This window comes from Xiphophorus maculatus, chromosome 7, assembly GCF_002775205.1.
Source record: "Xiphophorus maculatus strain JP 163 A chromosome 7, X_maculatus-5.0-male, whole genome shotgun sequence".
In the NCBI taxonomy this organism is placed as follows: domain Eukaryota; kingdom Metazoa; phylum Chordata; class Actinopteri; order Cyprinodontiformes; family Poeciliidae; genus Xiphophorus; species Xiphophorus maculatus.
This window is the reverse complement of record NC_036449.1, coordinates 7,555,260-7,575,858: the sequence shown is the minus strand read 5'-3', so window position 1 is coordinate 7,575,858 and position 20,599 is coordinate 7,555,260. Positions and strand designations below refer to the sequence as shown.

General features: G+C 38.9%; 1 protein-coding gene across 1 annotated transcript in view; it reads left to right on the top strand.

The window, feature by feature from the left end:
- pdia5 (protein disulfide isomerase family A member 5) overlaps positions 1–16,472 on the top strand; it is a 62,550-nt gene extending 46,078 nt beyond the window's left edge. Inside the window, exons 13-17 of the mRNA XM_005802972.2 lie at positions 1,505–1,668; positions 2,812–2,942; positions 7,614–7,684; positions 15,293–15,427; positions 16,366–16,472. Coding sequence (XP_005803029.2) covers positions 1,505–1,668; positions 2,812–2,942; positions 7,614–7,684; positions 15,293–15,427; positions 16,366–16,446 — 582 coding nt within the window. The 3' untranslated portion in view covers positions 16,447–16,472. The remainder of the gene's footprint in view (positions 1–1,504; positions 1,669–2,811; positions 2,943–7,613; positions 7,685–15,292; positions 15,428–16,365) is intronic.
- The last annotated feature ends 4,127 nt before the right edge of the window (positions 16,473–20,599 follow it).

The following is a 20,599-nucleotide window of genomic DNA, read 5'->3' as shown; positions in this document are numbered from 1 at the left end:
CTAATTCTCCACAAGATTAGATCTCGCATGGAGCCCCAGTCTGATGATTGACAGCCATCTTGAGTTTCTTCCATTTTCTGATAATTAGCCTGTTGTCCATTAGTCTTGTCCATGTCTACAGATTTGTCCCTAATGTCCTTAGACAGCTCCTTGGTCTTTCCTTTCCACTTTACATTTAAAAGGTAAAAACATCAACTTTTTTTAAGACACTGTAGGAAGTACAGTCATATGATACTTTGTACTACATGTCACAATGAGCCCAACACGGGTTGTATGTGTTTGCTTTCAAACTACTTTCTGGCTTCTTACATGACACCAGGAGTTTAAAATGGAGGTCCTGAAGGGGAGCGCTGTTCATGCCAGACTAGCCGAAAGGTTACAGCTGAAGTGGAGTGTTCACAGAAGTGGTTTTGAAATCTGTGGGGCGACAGTAAGTGTGAGCATCGAAAACACAGGCCGCATAAAGCGTCGTCTTAAAATGCGATACAGACACCGTGAGCGCCGAGAATTACGAGAATTTTCCCCAGAACATTCAGGGCCAGACGAGCGTCCTCCAGGGGGGGAAGAAAACCAGCGCAGTGCAAACAGATGTAGCAAAGAAAAAAATAATAAATGAAAATATGATAGAAAATGATAGAATGTGTCCTAATATAAAGTGTGACTGTCAACTCGTGACGTGAGGTTTGTTGTTACACAGAGCGTTTGTGTCATTGGTTGGAGCGTTGTGGACGTCCAGTCACTTTGAGATCATGTCTAAATAAATGTTTCCAGACAACTCCCACTCAAGTTCATGGAGAAGAGCAGAAAAGATTTCCTGCTTTGGAGAAGTTTTAAAAAAAAACTAGAGTAACTGATCATCACTCCATAACAAATTGCTAAAAGAGGAAAAATAGACGATTGAATTGGTGTCTATCTTTCACCTGTACATGGATTTTGGATTTCATATACAGTATTTTTGCAAATGTTACAGCTAAGCTTTAAGTCTGTTATAACTCACCCTGCCTAAGAGGTAACATCTTGAAATAAGTCATTGTTTTGTAAAAAAACAACAATTGTCTCACTGCCCTCCTACAGTTGACTTTGCTGTCTGTTAATTTGTATTCTTAAAGCAAATTTCTTTTCCACTAATTGCAGATGCATTGTTTTGCTCGGCGCGGCATCACACCGCTGGTTATTGTAAAAATCTGCTTGCTGCTTCTATAAAATATCTCATTATTCCTTTATCTGTTCTTCAATCTGTGTCTGACTTTAAATTTATCTTATTCAAACCGGCGCCCAAACATTAAACTATCATTGACATTTCTTTCCGTTCTTGTACTTGCATCATTCGTGTAACATCTACTGCATTTCCACTCCTTGTACTTCTGTTATTTTTGCCGCTATTTATCTTCTGCAATCTACTGCAGCTCCAGCCTACTGTACTAAATTACCAATACTAATTTCAATCCTTGCAGCAGACTTATAACAGTGATGATGCGACTCGGATGTTGCTTCTCCTCCACAGAGCCCCGGCGTGCTGGCAGCAGTCGATGCCACGGTGCACAAGGCTGCGGGAGATCGCTTCAAGATCTCCGGTTTCCCCACCGTGAAGTATTTTGAGAAAGGGGAAGAAAAGTACACACTCCCACACCTCCGAAGCAAAGACAAGATCATCGAGTTCATGCACAAGTGAGTCACTGGCTCGACACACTTAGCGAGACATCGGCTCTTCACCTTTTGTCTAATGGACGCGTGTTCCGAGTCGAGCCTCGGCTTTTAAGGGGTCGGTGTGAAACGCGCCAATGTAGCTGGCACTAACACTCTGTGTCTAGTTGTTGCAGGCATGATAAACACTTTATCTGTTGTATTTGTCATAAAATGATAATGGCAATAGTTATATTGATTAAAGCGCTGGAAATGCCAACTTGTTTCTTTAAGGCGTCTCTTGTTATGTTATCACAAACTTTTAAGAGTTAAGTCACAGCTGGAGTGAAAATTGTGGTTTGAATGTATTTCAGGGTGTCCAAGCGTCCTTAAAAAGCCTTCAATTCATGTATCCAAATTCAGGTCTTAAATTTGTTTAAAAAGATGTAAGCTGGCCTTAAATCATCACATGTCTTATGTTTCTCCTGGCAGGATTACTTTATCTCGTATATCCTATGCAGTTTGTGTTTCTCATGAGACTTTTCTGTCAGGCGAAAAAGTTTGAGTTGCACTCAGACATCTTCATTGCGCTCTTAGACAGAAGGGGGTTGAGGCTACCGCTAATTAGCTGCTAATAAACCCTTGCTGCCCAGTTAGCTTTTTTTTTTACATCTATTATTAGAAAGTATAAATTATCTGCAGTTGTATTAGCCACTGGCTCACTTCTGTTGCCAACCCATACCGGGCTAGGTGCATTCTGGGAAAGAAAAACCTTGGCACTACAATATAAAATATACCATTTCCTTTCTTACATTTTTGCTATAATACAGGTCTTAAATGTTTATTCATATTGGTCTTAAATGGTCTTAAATCTCAGTCATGAAACCTGGAAAAACCCTCTTTACTTTAATGGATGTCTAAGTAATCATCTTTAAAAAATTTAAACCATAAATGTCAATAGTTTTTATCCCTGGATCAAACTTTCTAATGTTGTGAAAATATTTGCCCCATTATAGATTTCTCCTATTTCTGCAGTTTTTTAAGTCAAATAAATTTTAATATCACACTTAAGTTAACCTAAAAAAATTTACAAAATACACATTTTAAATCATGATTTGTTACTGTGCACGTTAAAATAGGATTGTTGCTGTCATGATGGTATTTCAGGAGCTTCTCTTATCTCTGCAGTCCCCAGGCTCCTCCGCCACCAGAGCAGTCTTGGGAGGACAGGCCCTCCAGTGTCAGCCATCTTGGCTCAGAGGATTTCAGAGAAGCTCTGAAGAAGAAGAAGCATGCTTTGGTCATGTTTTATGCTCCCTGTAAGACATTTTTATAAATGTATTTATTTAGTTTTATATATTTTTTTTATTCAGAAGTAAAAACTGTTCCTATAATTTGAAATGGACATTTGGAAAACTTATCGGGTGGAATCGCAGCTCTGTTTTTGGTGAACTTGGTTCGATCATGTTCCGTTTTTAAACCAGCGTCCATATGCGTCTCAGAGGTTCTCACCAGTCTCCTCTCTGCAGCGCATACATCAACTCCACCTAATCCACAGGGAGGACTAGGAGTGACTCACATTTCTGAGAATAGATTTCAGGATTCAAAAGGGTGTCTCTAATAAGTGGAAGGTCTTGAAAAATGAAAAAATAACACCGGAAATCTCCTTTAGCTGTCTAGGAAATACAGAATTGCCATCAAACATGCAGCCTCAGATAAAAGCTTTTTTTTTATGTTTTAAAAGTAATTCTCGTTTTGTTGTAGAAAAATCTGAGATTTGAGTACATTGTTTTTAGCAGAATAATCTCCGTCAGCCTGTCATTTTACGACAGTTTGTGAACTGAATAAATGTGCTAAAATTAAAGGTTGAATTAATTTATTTTAAGAGATACAGGAAATAATTTCTTCACCGGCTGCCGAGAGATTTATCTGTACAGTATCTGCAAAATGTAATTACATTTTCACATGAACCTGACTGACTGTAGGAAAAGACCTTGATTGGATTCAAACACTTCATCCTGTTGAAGTGTTTGAAAAAATCAGCAGGTTGAGAAAGGACAGCGTTTTTAAACAATAGAAAAAGAAAATAGTCATTCATAAAATCCTCTCACAGACACATGACGTTCCTGCGCTTCTATGTATTGTTTGCGCTCTGTTTCTGATTTTCGGACTTCAAAGTCCGAGGCGGCGGACCGGCCGGGCTGCTACGTCTGCCGGCTCTTTGGTGTTAGCTTCTACAAAGGAAGAGTCCAGATGTACATCAAGCAGCATCAGCGCGCTGTCATGCCGGCCCACCCACGCCACCTGCATCCTGCTCACTGGGTTCTGATCAGTTCACAGGCTTCTCTTAATTAAGGTTCAGACGAAACGCAGACGCCAGCTAATAAATCAAGGTTATCGATGTTTGAAAAGCACAGGAGAAATCTTGTACGTTTCACTGGCGTATGTGATCACCTAGTTGTCTGCGGTACTGACATCCGAAAAAGCAACAGTTAAATTTGCTGAGTTTTTTTTTTATTATTACTAAACGTGTTTCTGAGGCAGTTTTTGGAGGTTTTCACAGATTGTGACAGAAAAGTATGAGACAGTTTTAGCAAATATGTAAAAAAAACCCCCACATTTCTCATAAAAGTTAAATGATGCAGCTTGAACTTTTTGGCCAACGTATGAATGCTTATGCAAGGCATAAAAGTTACAGAAGAGTAAAAATGATGATCACTTTCACTTAAAGGGATCATTTTTTAAGTCATGGGTTGCTTGCAAAATCTACTGAAGACTAAATATATCTCAAGTGCTTTTGTTTAATAATTTTTCTTGAAAAACTAAACGTAGTCTCTCAGTTTTTGTCTGTTTTCTCCTGTAAGTTATTTCATAAATGAGAATCGAAGGGTTTAGTCTGCTGCGTGTTTGAAAGCAGATTGCTGAATACTTACAATTCAGATATTTTATCGATGTCGGTAAGCAGAGACTATTAAAAGGATTTGCTATGACTTGATAATATTGACATTAATATCAATCATGTGAGGATATTAATAATGTAGAGCAGGCTGATCTTTCTTGTGCTTCGTAATGTTTTATGTTTTACTTTGACGCAGTCATACAGTGAACTGCACAGCATCAATATTTGCTGTCCATTGACTTCTGGTTAGTTACGTTGCTGCTGGCTTTGGAAGCCGCGGAAAAATAATAGATCATTTCTGTCTTTGAAATGATTTTTAGTCACATACTGATGTGTTTTTGTTGGTTTATTTAAGTTTTATCTATAGCAAACTTGAGCTGACGTGTGCGTATACATACTGTAGTTTCTAATGTCAAATCCTACCAGCTTATATGGACTAATTAGACTACAAGTGACCATTTATAAAAAAAAACATTATTTTTGTTAAAAACAAACTGTGTAACTCATCTTCTACACTAAGTGGATTAAAAAAAAAGAGGGAAAATTAGCTTAAAAATACCCAAACAGTAGATCATCGCAGCAGCTACGTTTGTACCTACAATTTGCTTCTTCCAGCCAAAAACTGAGCACTTTATTTATTTATTTATTTATTTATTTATTTATTTATTTGCCTCAATAATTAAACAGGTCTCTAGACCTCAGGCAACTCATCACTAAAATGAAAGAGCCATTTTATATACTACTTATGCATTAAGATAAGGCTTTGTTTTTATTTGCCCAATAATCATTAGGGACCATCTGCTTGGTAATGGCTTGGTCAGTTAATTAAAACAGTTTGATTCATTAGACGTGTAAGCTGTTTAATAGCTCTGCCTGTGCCTCTGCGGCGAGCGTCTTAACTCAAAATGAAAAATTGGGGAAATGAAGGCTAATTGTGATAATGGAAAAGGCAGGTAAATGAGTGCATTCAGAACGTAAGCTTCTATTAACAGAAGACCTTTCAGTTGTGTTTACAGTTCAGTGAAGAACCTTTTTATGTTGAAACGTTATTTATTGCAGCAGCTTTAAAAATACACAAGCGGCGCAGAACAGATGCGTCGTTTTATCATCGCGGCGCTGACATTAAACGTGAATGTCATATCTGAAGTTATCATTTGATATTGTTTTAGTCGGCTGTGACTCTGATCTGGTGTTGGGGAAATTTAAATACAGTACATGGTTACTTACATTGTAGCTTAAAGGGGAAGTCTATTTTTAATGTGCTCATTTTGGATAAAACCTCACTTTAAGACTTTTCTGAGACTGTAAGATGGGATAAACTGTATGTCTTTTTCTGTGTTGTTTTTTTTTTACCCACAATACCCCATCAAGACATTGTGGGTAAAACATTGTGCTAAAAAAAAAAGTGAAGCCCGAATCAAGAGCGTAAAAGGAGAAAACGACCCAACCACAGTCAATCAAGCACCTTGAAATTTTTTTAAGCTGTTGTATGAACTAAGCATAGACTGAAATATTAACTTGTTGTTCTGCTGCAAAGAAATCTCTTTGCTTTGTTTGCAAATGCTTTAATTCTGAAAATAATTGGCAAAAGAGGTTTTGTGAAATAAGCCAAAAATGTCCAATTTTGAAAATTAAGGTAAATATTCTCGTAAAGAAAACGTTTTGGATGTTTGTGAAACAAAAACAGGGCATTTTGCAAATGGATTAATTAGTTTAAAAGAATCGAGATTTGTTGGCAAAAAGCATTGTGTTGTCAAAGTAAAGTTATAAAACGATTCTCAAAATCAAACCAACTTCAAAAGTCATTCAAAGACCCACTAATAACCGCGTGAAAAAATAAGAAACTTCAACATGAGTAATAAAAACAAAAACCCTGTGAGCACTGACCCAAATCAAATTTGGATTGAAGAAATTAATTGGCGGGATAAATTCTCTTGTATTTTGAATGCCAGTGTTTTTATTTCAGAGATGAGCAACATCCGCAGGCTCTAAATGTCTTTGGCTAAAAATAAAAATTTGTAGGTCCAGTTTTCTTTTTCTCAGTTTGAAAACTATACTTGGCGTAGCAACCCACGGAAGAAAATGTATCCATCCTCTTTTTGCAAAAGTTTTGATCTTTATTTTTTAAAACCTAAAAATATAATAACAATAGTAATAAATTCTTTAAAAAAAAAAAGAAATGGTGAATATTTTTCAAAAATGATTAATTTCCCAGTTTATCAGTTCTGCTGCATTCCACTATATATACATATGTTCTGTGTATCTACATTTGTTGATCGTTGTGAGTGTGTTTACCGACGACAAGCTTTTAACAACTCAATATAAACATGTATATTACTTCAGATCTATATTTAAAAAACAAATTTAAGTGGACTTTAAGGAAATGTTTGGCTCTTTTATAACTTACAGCGGCACACTGTGTTAATTTCCATTAATGTAAAAGTATTTCAAACGTCTGTCTGTCATGTGCCGACTGGGTCTGTAATTTACTCCTACCTCTCCACATAAAAAGCTTTTATGTCAAACTGCCTGTTGACATATATAATACTCTCCTCAAGATGCGTTCTCGCTTTTATTTCACCTTTTAACATTTCTGACAGTTTGATGATAATGAACAGAAGAGAAGATCTGCGTACTTGACATTAACAAGAAGAGAACAAAACAAACGAGCCGTGCCCACAGAATGTCAAGCTTCAGCCGCAGCTGAAGGCAGAAGATGTGTTATTAGCAAACAGGCTGTTGGGAAAACACACCGGGTTTACATTTTGTTGCTAGAATCCCCCCAAAATCCTCCTGATTATTGTATATCTTATGTGATTGAATGTGCAACAGATTATATTTTTCTCCACCTTTTAGAAGTTTGCAAGACTCCTATGAAATCTTTGCTAATTTACTGCATGGATAGCGAATGCAGGGTGTAGCCAGAGAGCTAATGTCTGTTTTTTTTGTGCCAGCAATGAGGAATGCTTGAGTGTATGGCAACAAATATATTTATATGGAAAACACAGGCATCATTTCCTCTCTAATTTTCCGTTTAGCCCCTAAATGTCAATAATAATTTATAAATCTCTGCCTGTTTCTTTTCCTTCAGGGTGTCCACACTGTAAAAATGCCGTCCCTCACTTCACCACAGCAGCAGAACTCTTTAAGGAGGACCGCAAGGTAAGTTTTCCTTTTCACAATTTTAAAACCATATAGTTGAGTGATGAGCAGTTATGTTGTAAAAAGAAAAAAAGTAAAAAGAAATTGGTGCAATTCTTATTTTTCAGCTTTTTGTAATGTTAAACTGGAGGAAGGGTAGTTCCGGGAAAACATATTTGCCCACTTGCAAATTCCTTCTGTTTTTTTCTTTTCTTTTGGATCATAAACAAACTTTAATATCTGAGAGATTTCAGTAAATATAAATATAATTCCACTGTTAAATCATCATAACTCAACAACAATGAGCAGAAATGGCTTTGAATGTGAGAGTTCAAAGACAAAACCACTTCCTAGAACCATCTTGATGATTCTCATGACGGTTGGTAAAATATTATAAGGACTGCCGAGATAAATGCATCTTGTTACATTTGATGTGAACTAAAGAAAAAAAAAACATTTCAGAGAAAGAACACCACGCTAACATGACGTTGGTAATGAATCTGGGGCTGCTTTAGTAGTACAGGAACTGGGTGACTTGCCTAGTTAGTAAAACCATGAATTATGCTCTTTTACCAGAAAGTCCTGAAGGAGAATATTCAACCATATATTCAAGCATCTGACCTGGTTATTTTGATTTACTGGCAGTTACTTTTTTCTTGTTTTCCTTAATATATGAAGTCATTATTTTTTTTAAAATACAGCTTTTTGTATTTCCTCAGCTTATCTTTAAAATGACTGATGGTTTTAAACATGGGTGTGATAAACTTGGCAAAATACAAAGCAATTCTGAAGTGCAATAGTAAGAGTGTCTGAATATAAATGCTTCAGTACATCACCCGTGATAAGGAGTTATTGAACTGAACTACTCGGTTATAAGTCTTTAAAGTGATTTTATGTAGTGTCCGCTGCTTTCTGGGCCTTATGTAGGAATTCACATTGCCTGGCCAGCACTCTGAATACTTCTAGCTTCCGAAATGGTTTTATGGTGCGTTCGCACCAAACGCGTTACACAGAAACACGCTCTACGCTTCAAGTTTGACGCGTGTGCACTTTGAATGCGGACGCTTGATATTTTGCTCTACCCCTAGCATTTCACGCCTCTGGCTTTCATTCAAAGTCTATGTGGAGGCGCTTCAGATGCGTCAGCTCCAGCCGTAGTTTTCCGTTGGATGCTCTTGACACGTCAAACGCTCCAACCGGTTCAAATCGCGCCGCAACGGCCCTCGACACGCTTCCACATAGACCCTGAACGTAAACCAGACATGCCTGACGCTCAAAACGCGTTTGATGTGAACGCACCATGTGAGAAAAATCTAATTTTGGCGCCGCAAATCATTATTGAGTACAGTTTAGAAGTTTTAATATGTCAAATCTTTTTGTTCCTAGTCTACATTGAAAAGCTGTTCCCACAGCTTACATTTATTCCAAAGAACTGGCTTTTCTATAGCCTTTCATTGACAACTTTCGAGTAGCTACGGTATGTAATTGCAGGTTTTCTATTATTAATCTGCACAAAAATCGCCCGAGTTCCACTCGAACGTAAACAAAAAGACACCATCCCATGTTTTTTTTAATCGTTCTGGTGCACAACATTGTCCATTCCTAATATTTTTCTCTACATGTCAGTCAGGAGAATGATCACTTTGTTCCACCCCAGGCCGTTTCATAATCTGTTTTGCCCGTTTGGGGTTTGAAGGTTATTGGAGGTTCATGCAGTCGCAACAGGATATGCTCATCTTTCATCATCTCCATTCCGTCTCATTACTGTTCGTTCTGGGGCTTGTGTCCTTGCGCCCTCCCCCTCGCCCCAGCCCACTCACTTCTTCTCGTCGCTGTTAATAAGCTCAGACTGCCTGGGTTTATTTCCAAACCTTCCCAACTCCGTGACTCACCAGCTCTCTCTCTCTCTCACACGCATACACTGAAGAAACGAAAGGGACGTGTCTCGCAATTCTCTTCGCAACAATCTATCATCTGAAACTGAGAGGGATGGACGAAAAAAAAAGGATCGAATGTATTTTGGTTGTAAAGCTGCGTGAAGAGGTTTGACATTAATTGCTCGGTGAGCTCAGGCGATGTGATGATCTCATTTGTTGGCATTTTTCAAAATCGTTGGCAGATGGCGTGAAACGGTGACATATCCTCGGCAACTTGGTCATGGATTTTTCTGAGGCAATCCTTTGTAACATATAACTGAGACATTAACCATAAACAGATGAAACTGAAATGGTTTTGTCCAAAGTGCTTACTGTTGTTCGTCGGCCTTTAAATGCTGAGTTTAACCCTGACACACGGAGCTGTCCACACCTGTTGGCACCTTTGGTAAAGACGTGTAAAAACCCTTAGAGAATCTAACCTGTGGTTTACTTTATTTATTCAGTGGAGAAAAAAAACAACTTTTGGCCCTGTAACCACTTTAAAAGTAAGCCTTTTTTAAAATGTATGCTTTACTTTTAAAGTTGTTTCTCAGAACATTTAATTATTAATCCCAGACTTTCTGTTTAGCTGGGTTACATTTATGTTTTGACACAGGGCTTGTTTCTCTTAAACAGTCTTCAGATTTGTGGGGAAAAAAATCTTTTTTACCATGGAAAGTGAGCAGCATGAAAAAGAAATCTTCAACTCTTATTGTTACAGAACTCTAACAACCATTAGACAATGACTGATAAGCCAGCCATTTGTTCAAAAAGTGATGCCTGAAAAAGATGCAATCTTTTAGCCATAACTTCATAAACACACTGGGACTTTAACTGGAACTATGAGCTTTCAGGAAACTGAAAATTAGTCATCATATGGTCTTTCTGCAGGACAATGAATGCTGCAACATACACTATACTATTAGTAAAAATTATAAAGAAAATTGTTTTAAAATATATATCTATGTAGTCTTAAAACATTTTACAAAAATGTGTTTAGTCAACAAATGAATTTTTGTATACTACTCAGAAAAGTTGGGAATATTTGGCTTTTGGGCAAAATCTATGGAAAATGTAAAACGTTTAGGCTACAATGAGATCCCATCATGGAAGTAGGGCATTTCAGGAGAAGCCTGCAATGGTGGTTCTCTTGTCCAACAATGTATTGAAACAAAAGCCAACCAACACCAGTGGTGGGTATGCCACAACAAAAAATGTCAGTCCCTCAATGGCGCGTCGCACGCTCTTGAGCATTAATTACATTTTGACAACGGCCTCTCATGCTGTTCACAAGTCGACTTGTTGTCTGCTGAGGCATGCCATCCCATTTTCACAACGACTTGAGCGACCCTCGGGTCGTTGAGTTGCGGACCTCTGCACACCAACTCAGCTGACCCCAGATGTGACCTCAATGAGATGGAGCACCGTCAACCATGAAGGTGAAATTAGGCTTGGGTTGTTCATGCAGGGACACAATGACTGGATTAATGATGTTGAGGTTATATAAAGTTTACATGTAAAGGTTATAGTGCTTTTAAGTTCATCCTAAAATTTCACCTGAAAGCCAAATAACCCTAACTTCTTCTAATTAGTATGTCCTCCAAAATTAACAGAAGGCACAAAGTTATCCGTTTTCCATGGCCAATACAAGTTAAGTCCTGTAGGACAGCGGTCCCCAACCTTTTTGGTCGCACGGACCGGTCAGCCCTTCGCAATTTTGCTGCGGACTGGGGAGGGGTCCGCGCACGTCGCAAGTATGAGTCCGATGCTTTTGGGGGGGGTTCGCCGCAGTACTCCGATGTTGTTTTGTTACTCATTGTGCTGCAAGTTGGCTCAATTTTGACCACTGCTGTAGGAGACCTGTGGGATGAACGGGAAAAACACAGTGGTCTGGATTATCTTAATAGATGAATCACCAAAGATCCCTCTCTGTTTGCTCCAACACTATGAATGAAAGAAATTGGTCGAAGAAATAATGACCAACAACATTTACAGATATGTCAATATTACAAGAACAAAAAAAAATGCTGAAGAGAAAAATAAGTGTAGCAAGGAAGCACAAATTGAGAATCTAATCTTCTTTTTTTTTCTCTTTCTAAGCAAATGGGGTTTTCTTATTATTATTTTAAATCTGGCGTCTAGGCACCAAAGCTACTTCAAACGGTTTGGCATTGCTTCACTGTTCAGCTGTGGGGTTTGGATCAGCTTCTTGATCCGAGTCCCACGGTGAAACGTACCAACCAGAGGACTATAATCTCTGTTGTTTGGACACAAAACTATAAGTTTTGCTCATCAACTCCCTGCCCCCCACCCAGTTTCTAGAGGATGTTTGATGTCTTGGTAAATCTGCAAAGTGAACCTGTGTTTACTTGGCACTCTCCATTATTAATCAAGCCAAACCCTAGTGTATCACACCAAGCTGGTGTTGATCAGTCCATTAGTTGCCCTTGCCTGATTCACCAAAGACAAACACAGGCTTAGCTGGCGCATTGAAGACTCAAACAATTAGAACAACCACGTTGCGTTGCGGTGCTGCAGAGCTGGAGCTGCGTGCAGGAGTCGTAATGAGTTGTTTGTCTTTTTCCTCAATTCCAAAGAATGACTAAATTAAAGATTCACACAGGTTCAAACAGTTTGTTTAAAAAACAAAAATCTCTCTGCTTTAGTCGTAAGACAAAAACAGCATAATCCAAAAATCTGTTTTTTCAGGATTTGTCAAGCAGCATCTAACCCTTCTGCTGACAGTGCAGCTTTATAAGTAATTTAGTGAACAGAGATGTGCCTGGTGAATTATCTAAATATGATGATTACTGGTAATTAGGCACAGATATCTAACTTTATTCAACTGAAAGCTAACAAAACACCAAAGAAAATTAACATTTTCAAAGTTAGCAAAAGTTAATTAGCCAATTAGCTATGCTATTAGCGCTTTAGCTGAATATGGCTATGCTTTGTTCTAAACATCATCTCTAGCTGTATGTTTAAAGTTGTTGTCCTGCTGAAAAGTGAACCTGTACTCCCAGTCATTTGAATTTTCTAGCATGTTTTTTCCCAGGATCATCTTGTTTTAGCTCATTTTATCTTCCCATCATCTCTTTCTGCTTCCTAGTCGTCGTTGAGGAAACGCCTACCCACCGCGGCATGCAATCCCAATAAAATACAAAACAAAATTGGCTGTAAGTGTGACAACATGTGTAAAAGTTCCAACTGTATGGAGACTTGAGTAAAACGCTGACAGTTTGATACTTTTAACACTGGAAGAGAATCATGGAGCACTAAGATTGAAGATTCCTTCTGTTTCTTTTAAACACTGGTGCGACCTGAGAACAGTTGTTTCTGTGAAATGCACTCGGACACTTTTCAACAGTGAGAGGTAAGATGTGCCAAGATGTACTATAATCCCAGGACAGGGGAGATGCATTATCTTCCCATGAAATCACTATTCTGAATCAAGTTTAAATGAATCAAAGGTTATGTGTTACAACACCTCCTTTATCAAAGTTATGTTCTCTTTCTTATCAGATACTAGCTGATGCACATCCATATCTGCTCAGCATAGATGTTTAGCTTTGCTCAGACTCTTATCTCTACGTGTATCGGCCTGCGCCCCGGTGTACTGCCGGGTGGATTGAAACCAGGCCAACTGGTAATTTAGCAATGCAGTAAAATTGCTTGATGTGGGAGTCCTCTGTCGTTTGAAGATGGATCAATAACGGAATTAGCTGGAGCCCTTTGAAGAACAATAGCTCTACAACTTCATTTTCTCCTGTCAATTCGCCACAAGTCTGATTGATTGCGCAGGGTCAGAGCACATAGACGAGCCTGGAGTTACGCTGCGAGCGTTTGTTGTCTCTGCCGCCGCCCGCTGTTCTTTTTTCGTGGATCTCAAGCAGTCCCGACTCGGAGGTGTTTGGAGACGCAGAGGACGTCACGATGCGAAAGCAGTCAGGCTGATCGCACGACTGTGAAATTCTCCTTTTGTTGCACCGCCCAACAAACATACCCCACACTTGGCAACGTTTCTAATAAACATATTTCCACTTGGGCGAACAACTCTCAACCAGTAGTTGTATTTGCATGAAGAAGCAACAAATCTTGCAATACCCAAACAAAGCATTTGTCACATTACACAAGGTGTGCAAAATAAAATCAAATATATTGTTCCTTCTGCAGCATTTTGTTATGCACGAGCAGACAGACAGGAAGTGATAATTTCACAGTGACATGTTCAATGAGTAGCCCTCAGCATCCTGAAAGAGGGTGATATTTGGGCTGTCCAAAAGGACTTCCTGAGTGAGCTATGTATCAGTGAGACGGCATTTACGCCTCATTGGGATGGCTTGTCACTAATCGATTCAACATAAGTCTCCCTTGTTGTTGTTGGGTTTTTTTGTTGTCTCAGATGGATTGTTGCCAGGATTTTATCTTATATGTTCAGTGAATGGAGCACCAGGCAACTTTACAAACAATAAAAGGAACAGGGAGTCTATATATTTAATAAGGTTACCTCACCACCTCTGTCAGAGCTGCTGAATAGAATTGATCACTCTTTTTACACACACACGCACACACACATGTTTGCGTGGCTATCTTTTTGGGGACTTTCCTTTGACTTCCATTCATTTCTACAGCCTAAACCTTACTTTTACCCATTACATACCTAACCCTAGCCAAAACTTAATTCACACCTTAGTCCTAAATCTGAGCCTGACCCAAAAACAGCGTTTCCCCTTGTGGGGACCAGACTTTGGTGAATTGCTGGTTGTTCTAGTTTAACTGGTTGTTCTGGTATTACTGGTCGTTCTTGAGTTACAATCAGTAATGGTAGTTCTTGAATTACTGTTTGTTCTGGTTTAACTGGTTGTTCTTGAATTGCTGGTTGCTAACAGAATGCTAGCTAATGAAAAAACAGCAAGATATAAGGGTAGGTAACCATGGCAACTGGAGACAAGTTAAAGACATTCCAAAGCGTTAATAAACAAATAATCCTTCTTATTTGATTACATTCTACTTGGAAAAACGTAAAGATCAGGAAAATGTCCTTGCGTTCTACAATAAACCTCCATTTGTTGGTGAAAATGGTTAGAATGGACCTATATAGGTTACTTACAAGTACACACACACACTTTTAAAGTATTAATATGAAAATTATGTTTCTTCTTCATAAAAACTAACTTTAAATCAGCACAGAAATGAAACATGCACAAGTCATTGTCAAAAAGTAACGCATAGTTGCTTGCTAAATTAAACTTCTATATATACTATTATGTATGCAGCTCTGGAAAAAAGAGCTCACTGCACTGAACCTCATTGAAACCCTTCTGGTTACTCCACCAATTGTTGATTTCTGATCTCTTCCTGAGTTCAAACATTAGTATTGTTGTTTCTAAATGAATATGAACTTGTTTTTTTTTTTTGCCTCATTTGAGGTCTGAGAGCGCTGCGTCTTTTTTTGTTATTTTGTCCATTTCTCGTTTTCTGCAAATAAATACAAAATTTATAGAATTTCTTAGACATGATGTTAGTAGTTCACAGAATAAAATAACAATGTTCATTTTACTCAAGCATATACCTATAAAAGGAAAACCAGAGAAACTAATGATTTTAAGTGCTCTCTTAATTTATTCCAGAGCTCACACTAACATGTTACTGTAATATTAAAATATATTTGTGTGATCTGAGTTTTCTGACCATTAGCGTTGCTTTCATTTAGATTGTTTATGCTGCTGTGGACTGCACAAAAGGACTGAACCACGACCTCTGCAAGCAGGAGGGGGTGGAGGGCTACCCAACGTTCAACCACTACAACTACGGCAAGTTTGTGGAAAAATACAACGGGGATCGCGGGGTAAGCTCCATCTTTGGTCTCACCAGTGTTTTAACACACTCATCTGAATCACAGCAGCATTTCTTGGATGGATGTCACAATTAGAACTACTTTATTAAGTGCACCAGTTCCTCCTGCAGCAAAGCAGACCCACAACATGACGCTGCCACGCCCCTATTTCCCCAAAAATGTAACCACGGCCATGAAGCTCAAACGGTTCCACTTTAGTTTCATCACCCTATAATTTTAAAGACCTATATGCTTTTAAAACAGAACTCCTGTATCTATTTTCCCCGAGTGTATTATAAGCCTGGCGGGCCATCAGGCTTTACTTGTGCCGCCACCAGGTTAGCCTTTACAGTTGGTGTTCAGGTATTAATATTCCAATCTTTTAATATCACATGACTATCAAGTGACATCTTCAAATTTTCTGTCAACTGGAAAAAAGAAAATTTACTCAAAACATGAGAGGCCGCTGGATGAATGACTGCCCAGGCACGCAACCACCGGGCTTAGCAAGTTTTCTGTTGGAAACCTTGTGCTCATATCTGTAATAGCACAATTCTTTGAGAGAAATGTGGTATTAGTTACAAAGCTATACTCCGAATCTCATGTAAATTAATGTGAAAATATCAGCTTAAATGAATTATTTATGGCAAAAGCTGTTATAGCGGATTGCCTTGGCCAGATGCAGAGCTCCAGCCGAACTTCAAGCGGATCATTAAATAAAGGGCAGCTGCAACAATGGCAGGTGGATCTTGATATTTCTGATTTGGCAAAGCAGAGGAAGCCGTAACCTGGCACGGCTGGGTACTTTCTCATCGTGCGGGCAGGCCAGCTTGAAGTAAAACATAATGACAGAAGATTGAATTACAAAGTTACAAAGACTCATTAATGCACTGAACTCTGGGAAGTCCTAACCCGAACTGAACTTTTCTAATCATTCTTTCACTTTGCAGGAAGCAGGCTTCATAGGATTCATGCGTAACCTCAGAGGCCGCGACCAGGAGAAGGTGGTCAAGAGGAAGGAGGAGCTCTGAGGGGGGGGGGGCCCGTGTAGGAAAAGCGGGGGCAGGGGGGGCAATGCACTGTGACCCTTGAGTTTGGCAAGGGCCCTTTCGGCACTGAAGTGGGGAAACTCAATGACCTCAGCGAAAGGCTATTTTTTTATACCATGGTGATCTCATTTGTAATGATACCAACAGAGTACTGATCTACCACTTGAGACTTCTTTCTTGTGGATATTTTGATGGGCACAAAATAGATTTTAAAAAAAGAAAGTGATTTTTTTTTGTTTGTTTGTTTTTGCCCAGTCACTGTGACTTGAACATGTTAAAAGCTACACCCTATCTATGCAAAAGTGAGCCCTGCTTCTGCCTGTGGGAGTCTGATCTGCGATCTGACTATGGTGGAGTTCAACGTGGACGATGCATCTTCCGTCGCTACGCAAGAGGGTTTCATCTGATTCTTTTCAACCTGGCACTGTCTTCACAGATGATCCATGCTGATCTTTTTCTTTCTTTTTATGTTATTCAGTGTGTCGCTATCTCTTTTTTAAGATCATTTAGAATAAATAAGTCATGCGTTTCCATTTAATTATCCATTTCTGCCTAAATCCAGCTCGGGTTGGTGGTGCCATCAGGTTGACATTTTCCCAGGCCTTTAGCAAGGACCAATAGAGAGACATGTAAGATAGCTGAGATCCAAATCATAGTTTTTAAAAGGTTTGTTTATCTTCTAGAACCTCCAAGTAAAACAAAACCAAACAAAGAAATATATATATTTTTAGCTGTACAATCAGTAATAATCCAAACTAGGCATCCTGGGGACTAAAGGGTCAATGTTCTGTCTCCAAAATGGTGGCCTTTTAAAAATTGCAGAATGTGAATTATCTGAAACCGCAAAATGGCGAAGATAAGTGGAAGAGAGTCGGAGGCCTGGTGTGACTGCAACTTGAGCCAGTCCGGGTAACATAATCATCTATTTATCACTCACAGCTGTGCTGATATTTTCTCTCTGGCTTTTCGGTTTACTGCTCGCTCATAACGAGGTTTCATGAATATGCTAACAAGGTGGAGGGCTCCTTTACATTAGCATAGAAGCTACCAAAGGTTTTGGGGTTTAATTATGAAATTTACCTTTTTTGACGTTTCTTTGCAGAAGTATTCACTGCCTTCGAACATCGCATCGACATTCAACACGCTTTCTTGGGCATTTTATTATAACAAAAAGTAATAAGTTGTGAAGTGGAAGGAAAATGATGCGTGGTTTTTCAAAATTTCTTAAAAATACGAATCTGAGATTGAATTCTTTTATCTTTATTTTTGGGCAAAGTAACTCTGGCTCAGTCAGACTGGGTGGAGAGCATGTGTTAAGTTTTACCACAGCTTTTCTGTTGGATTTAGCTCTGGACTTTGACTGAGCCATTGTAAGAAACAAATATGCTAACTATTCTTCTAATACTTTCAGCTTGCTAGAAGGTAAACATCTGCCCCAGTCTGCCTCTGATCAGCTTTCCTGTCCCTTTAGAATAAGATTATCCCCACAGCATGATGCTGCCGCTGCCGTGTTTCACCGTGGGCGCCACCTCTACTTCTGAAAAGGACACAGCTTCCGTGGCGTGTCAGTTGTGACTTTTAAAGGCAATCGGGTTGCACCGGTTTTTATTACGCGCACACCAAATCTTCCAAAACCGTGTGTCACTTTTGTTACACTTCTCAATTGTTAGTCTGCTGCATAAAATCGAATGAGTAGTTTTTACGCTTGTGGCTGTAGCATGAGGAAATGTGGAAAAGAGACGAAAGCACACAAATACTTTTGCGAGGCGATGTATCATAGGTAGTGATTCTATTTAGATCTTACCGTGAAGTGGATCTAAATGCAGAGCTGGATCCCTTCAGACCTATTACTTGAGCAGCTGGCTTCGTGGGTCTGCGGCCTGCTGCGGGTGTCCGTGCTGCTTTCACTGACTCCTCTCTGAAACGTCGCCGCTGCGTTCGCTCCAGTCCACGTCCGCCTGTCCTCGTCCCGGATCTTCTCGAACACCTCTAGACGCTCATCCCCCTGCTGTTGCGTCTCCGCATCAAATTTGATTCATCATTAATACCTTTTCATCCCGAAAATCATTCTTTTATTATTTTGTTAGTTTGTTTCCTAACATTCAAACTCCTGTCTATTGCTCCATTTGTGTTTATTAATCAAAACCTTTTCCTTCGATACAAATACGGTTCTCAGGGATAGTGTAACACAGTTAAAAAGGGAATGCATTTACTTCTTTCCAGCTGAATCATTCTGAGCCCTTAGGCCACCGTACTAAATATTGTTTACATTTTTTATCTCAAAAACACACGTTTCATTTGTTTTCCCCTCTTTTATTTTGCCTTCGTAAATCGATCGAGGCGTGTTGGTAGTAGAGGTTACTGAACCCTTTATTGTAAAAAAAAACAACAACAATATTTTTGAATAACTTGCTCCAGTGAAAAATGACTGAAATGTTCTGGCTGGAACCAAACACGTTTTATAACCAGTTGTAATTTCATTGTCTGCGTGAACGTCCATGAGTGTTTTCTGCGATGGGGTGTAAGAGGACATGCCGCTGTAATTAAGGTGGCGTCCTCATCTCATTAAGCAACAACTGCCTTTCATTCGTCTTTTCACTGGTTTATGTTCAGCAGCCGCCCCACTGACAGCGTACGTTTCTTGAATAATCGAGAGGTTTCTTCCCAAAGGGATTCATGTTCTGTGGGTATTTTTCACAATTTATGCCAAGAAGTCATTGTTGCCTTTTCTTGATTTTTTTTTTTGTTTGTTTGTTTTTTCCTCTGTGCCCGCCCAGCCATATGTACAGTTTTGACCCTTGCAGTAAGAAAGTAAAATAAAGCCAAACGTTTCCAACATTTTGTTTTACCTTTCTATGGAATAAATGGTTCTTTTTGTAAAGCGTTTCCATGATGTTGGCATTTTTAGTTTGTTTTAATTTTTTTTTTTGTCTAAAATAATTCACCGAATATTGAAGTAATTGCTCGTGAATTTGGTATTGACATTTATTGCAGCAGGAAAAATAGCAAAGCGGAGCCGGACTGTCAGAATGCGGCATCAGAATGACCTTGTTGGGTTTCTGAGCTAATGGACCGTCCTGGTTGATGCAGGTTTGTCCTTGTTTTTATTTTCTTTTTCTTCTTTTTCATCCTTAGAATCTTTAAAAGTTGAAGCAAATCGACCAGATGGAAAATCTCCACATACGTGTTGCTGATGTATCTGATAATTAGCCCCCGAAAGTGAAACCATTTCACTTTCATTCTATGAAAGTGAAATGGTTTGACTGCATAGTTTGGATGCATTTTATAAACAAGGAAATCAAATTAGGGTCTTTTAATTTAATTTCTTCAGTTTTTGTTTAATACAAAACTACATTAAACGTGTCAACTTTGCATTATTATGTAAATAATGACACTTTTAATGCAAAGTTGCATTCAAATTTGCATTACGAGTCAATTAAAATTGTCGACTTTGCATTAAAAATGTCATTATTTAACAAGTGACACTTCATAGCAGTCATAAACATTGATGAAGACTCCTTCATGTTCATGACAGTGTCATGTAGGTCTTATGCAGACCCAAAGTGTTACCAAATATGATGGATGTAAAGAATTCCTTAAGCTACGATCACATCAAATTGAAAATTTGCATTGATGCATCTGAATTATTTGACTGTGCATGCATATCTATGTAAATGTATTTGTTTACACTGTGTCAGTGCAAATGACGATGCTGTCTTCCTCACACCTGACACTTTCTGCATTAAAACACCGAGTCCTGTGGATATTCATCAACCTGTCAGCTGCAGCACACATCCATCATCCACTTCCCCCCACCGTCTCTCTGGCTCACACACACACACACACACACACACACACACACACACACACACACACACACTCTTAGCCCAAGGGTGTGTTGTGGAGCATTTCCCTTCAGGCTGACACGTTGTTGTGCTCTGGGGAGATTGCAGAGGAGGTATGCGTGAAGGACGAGGCCACTAACCATCTCTGTGCTGCTGTTTTCATTTCCTTTGTCACTTTTTTTTTCTTTCTCTCTTTTTTTTATTTATTTATTTTTTAGTTTTACATTTGAAGAGAAAACTGATGCAAATTGAAGAAAATGCTGATGCCAGTGAATGGCCCATTTTAGATC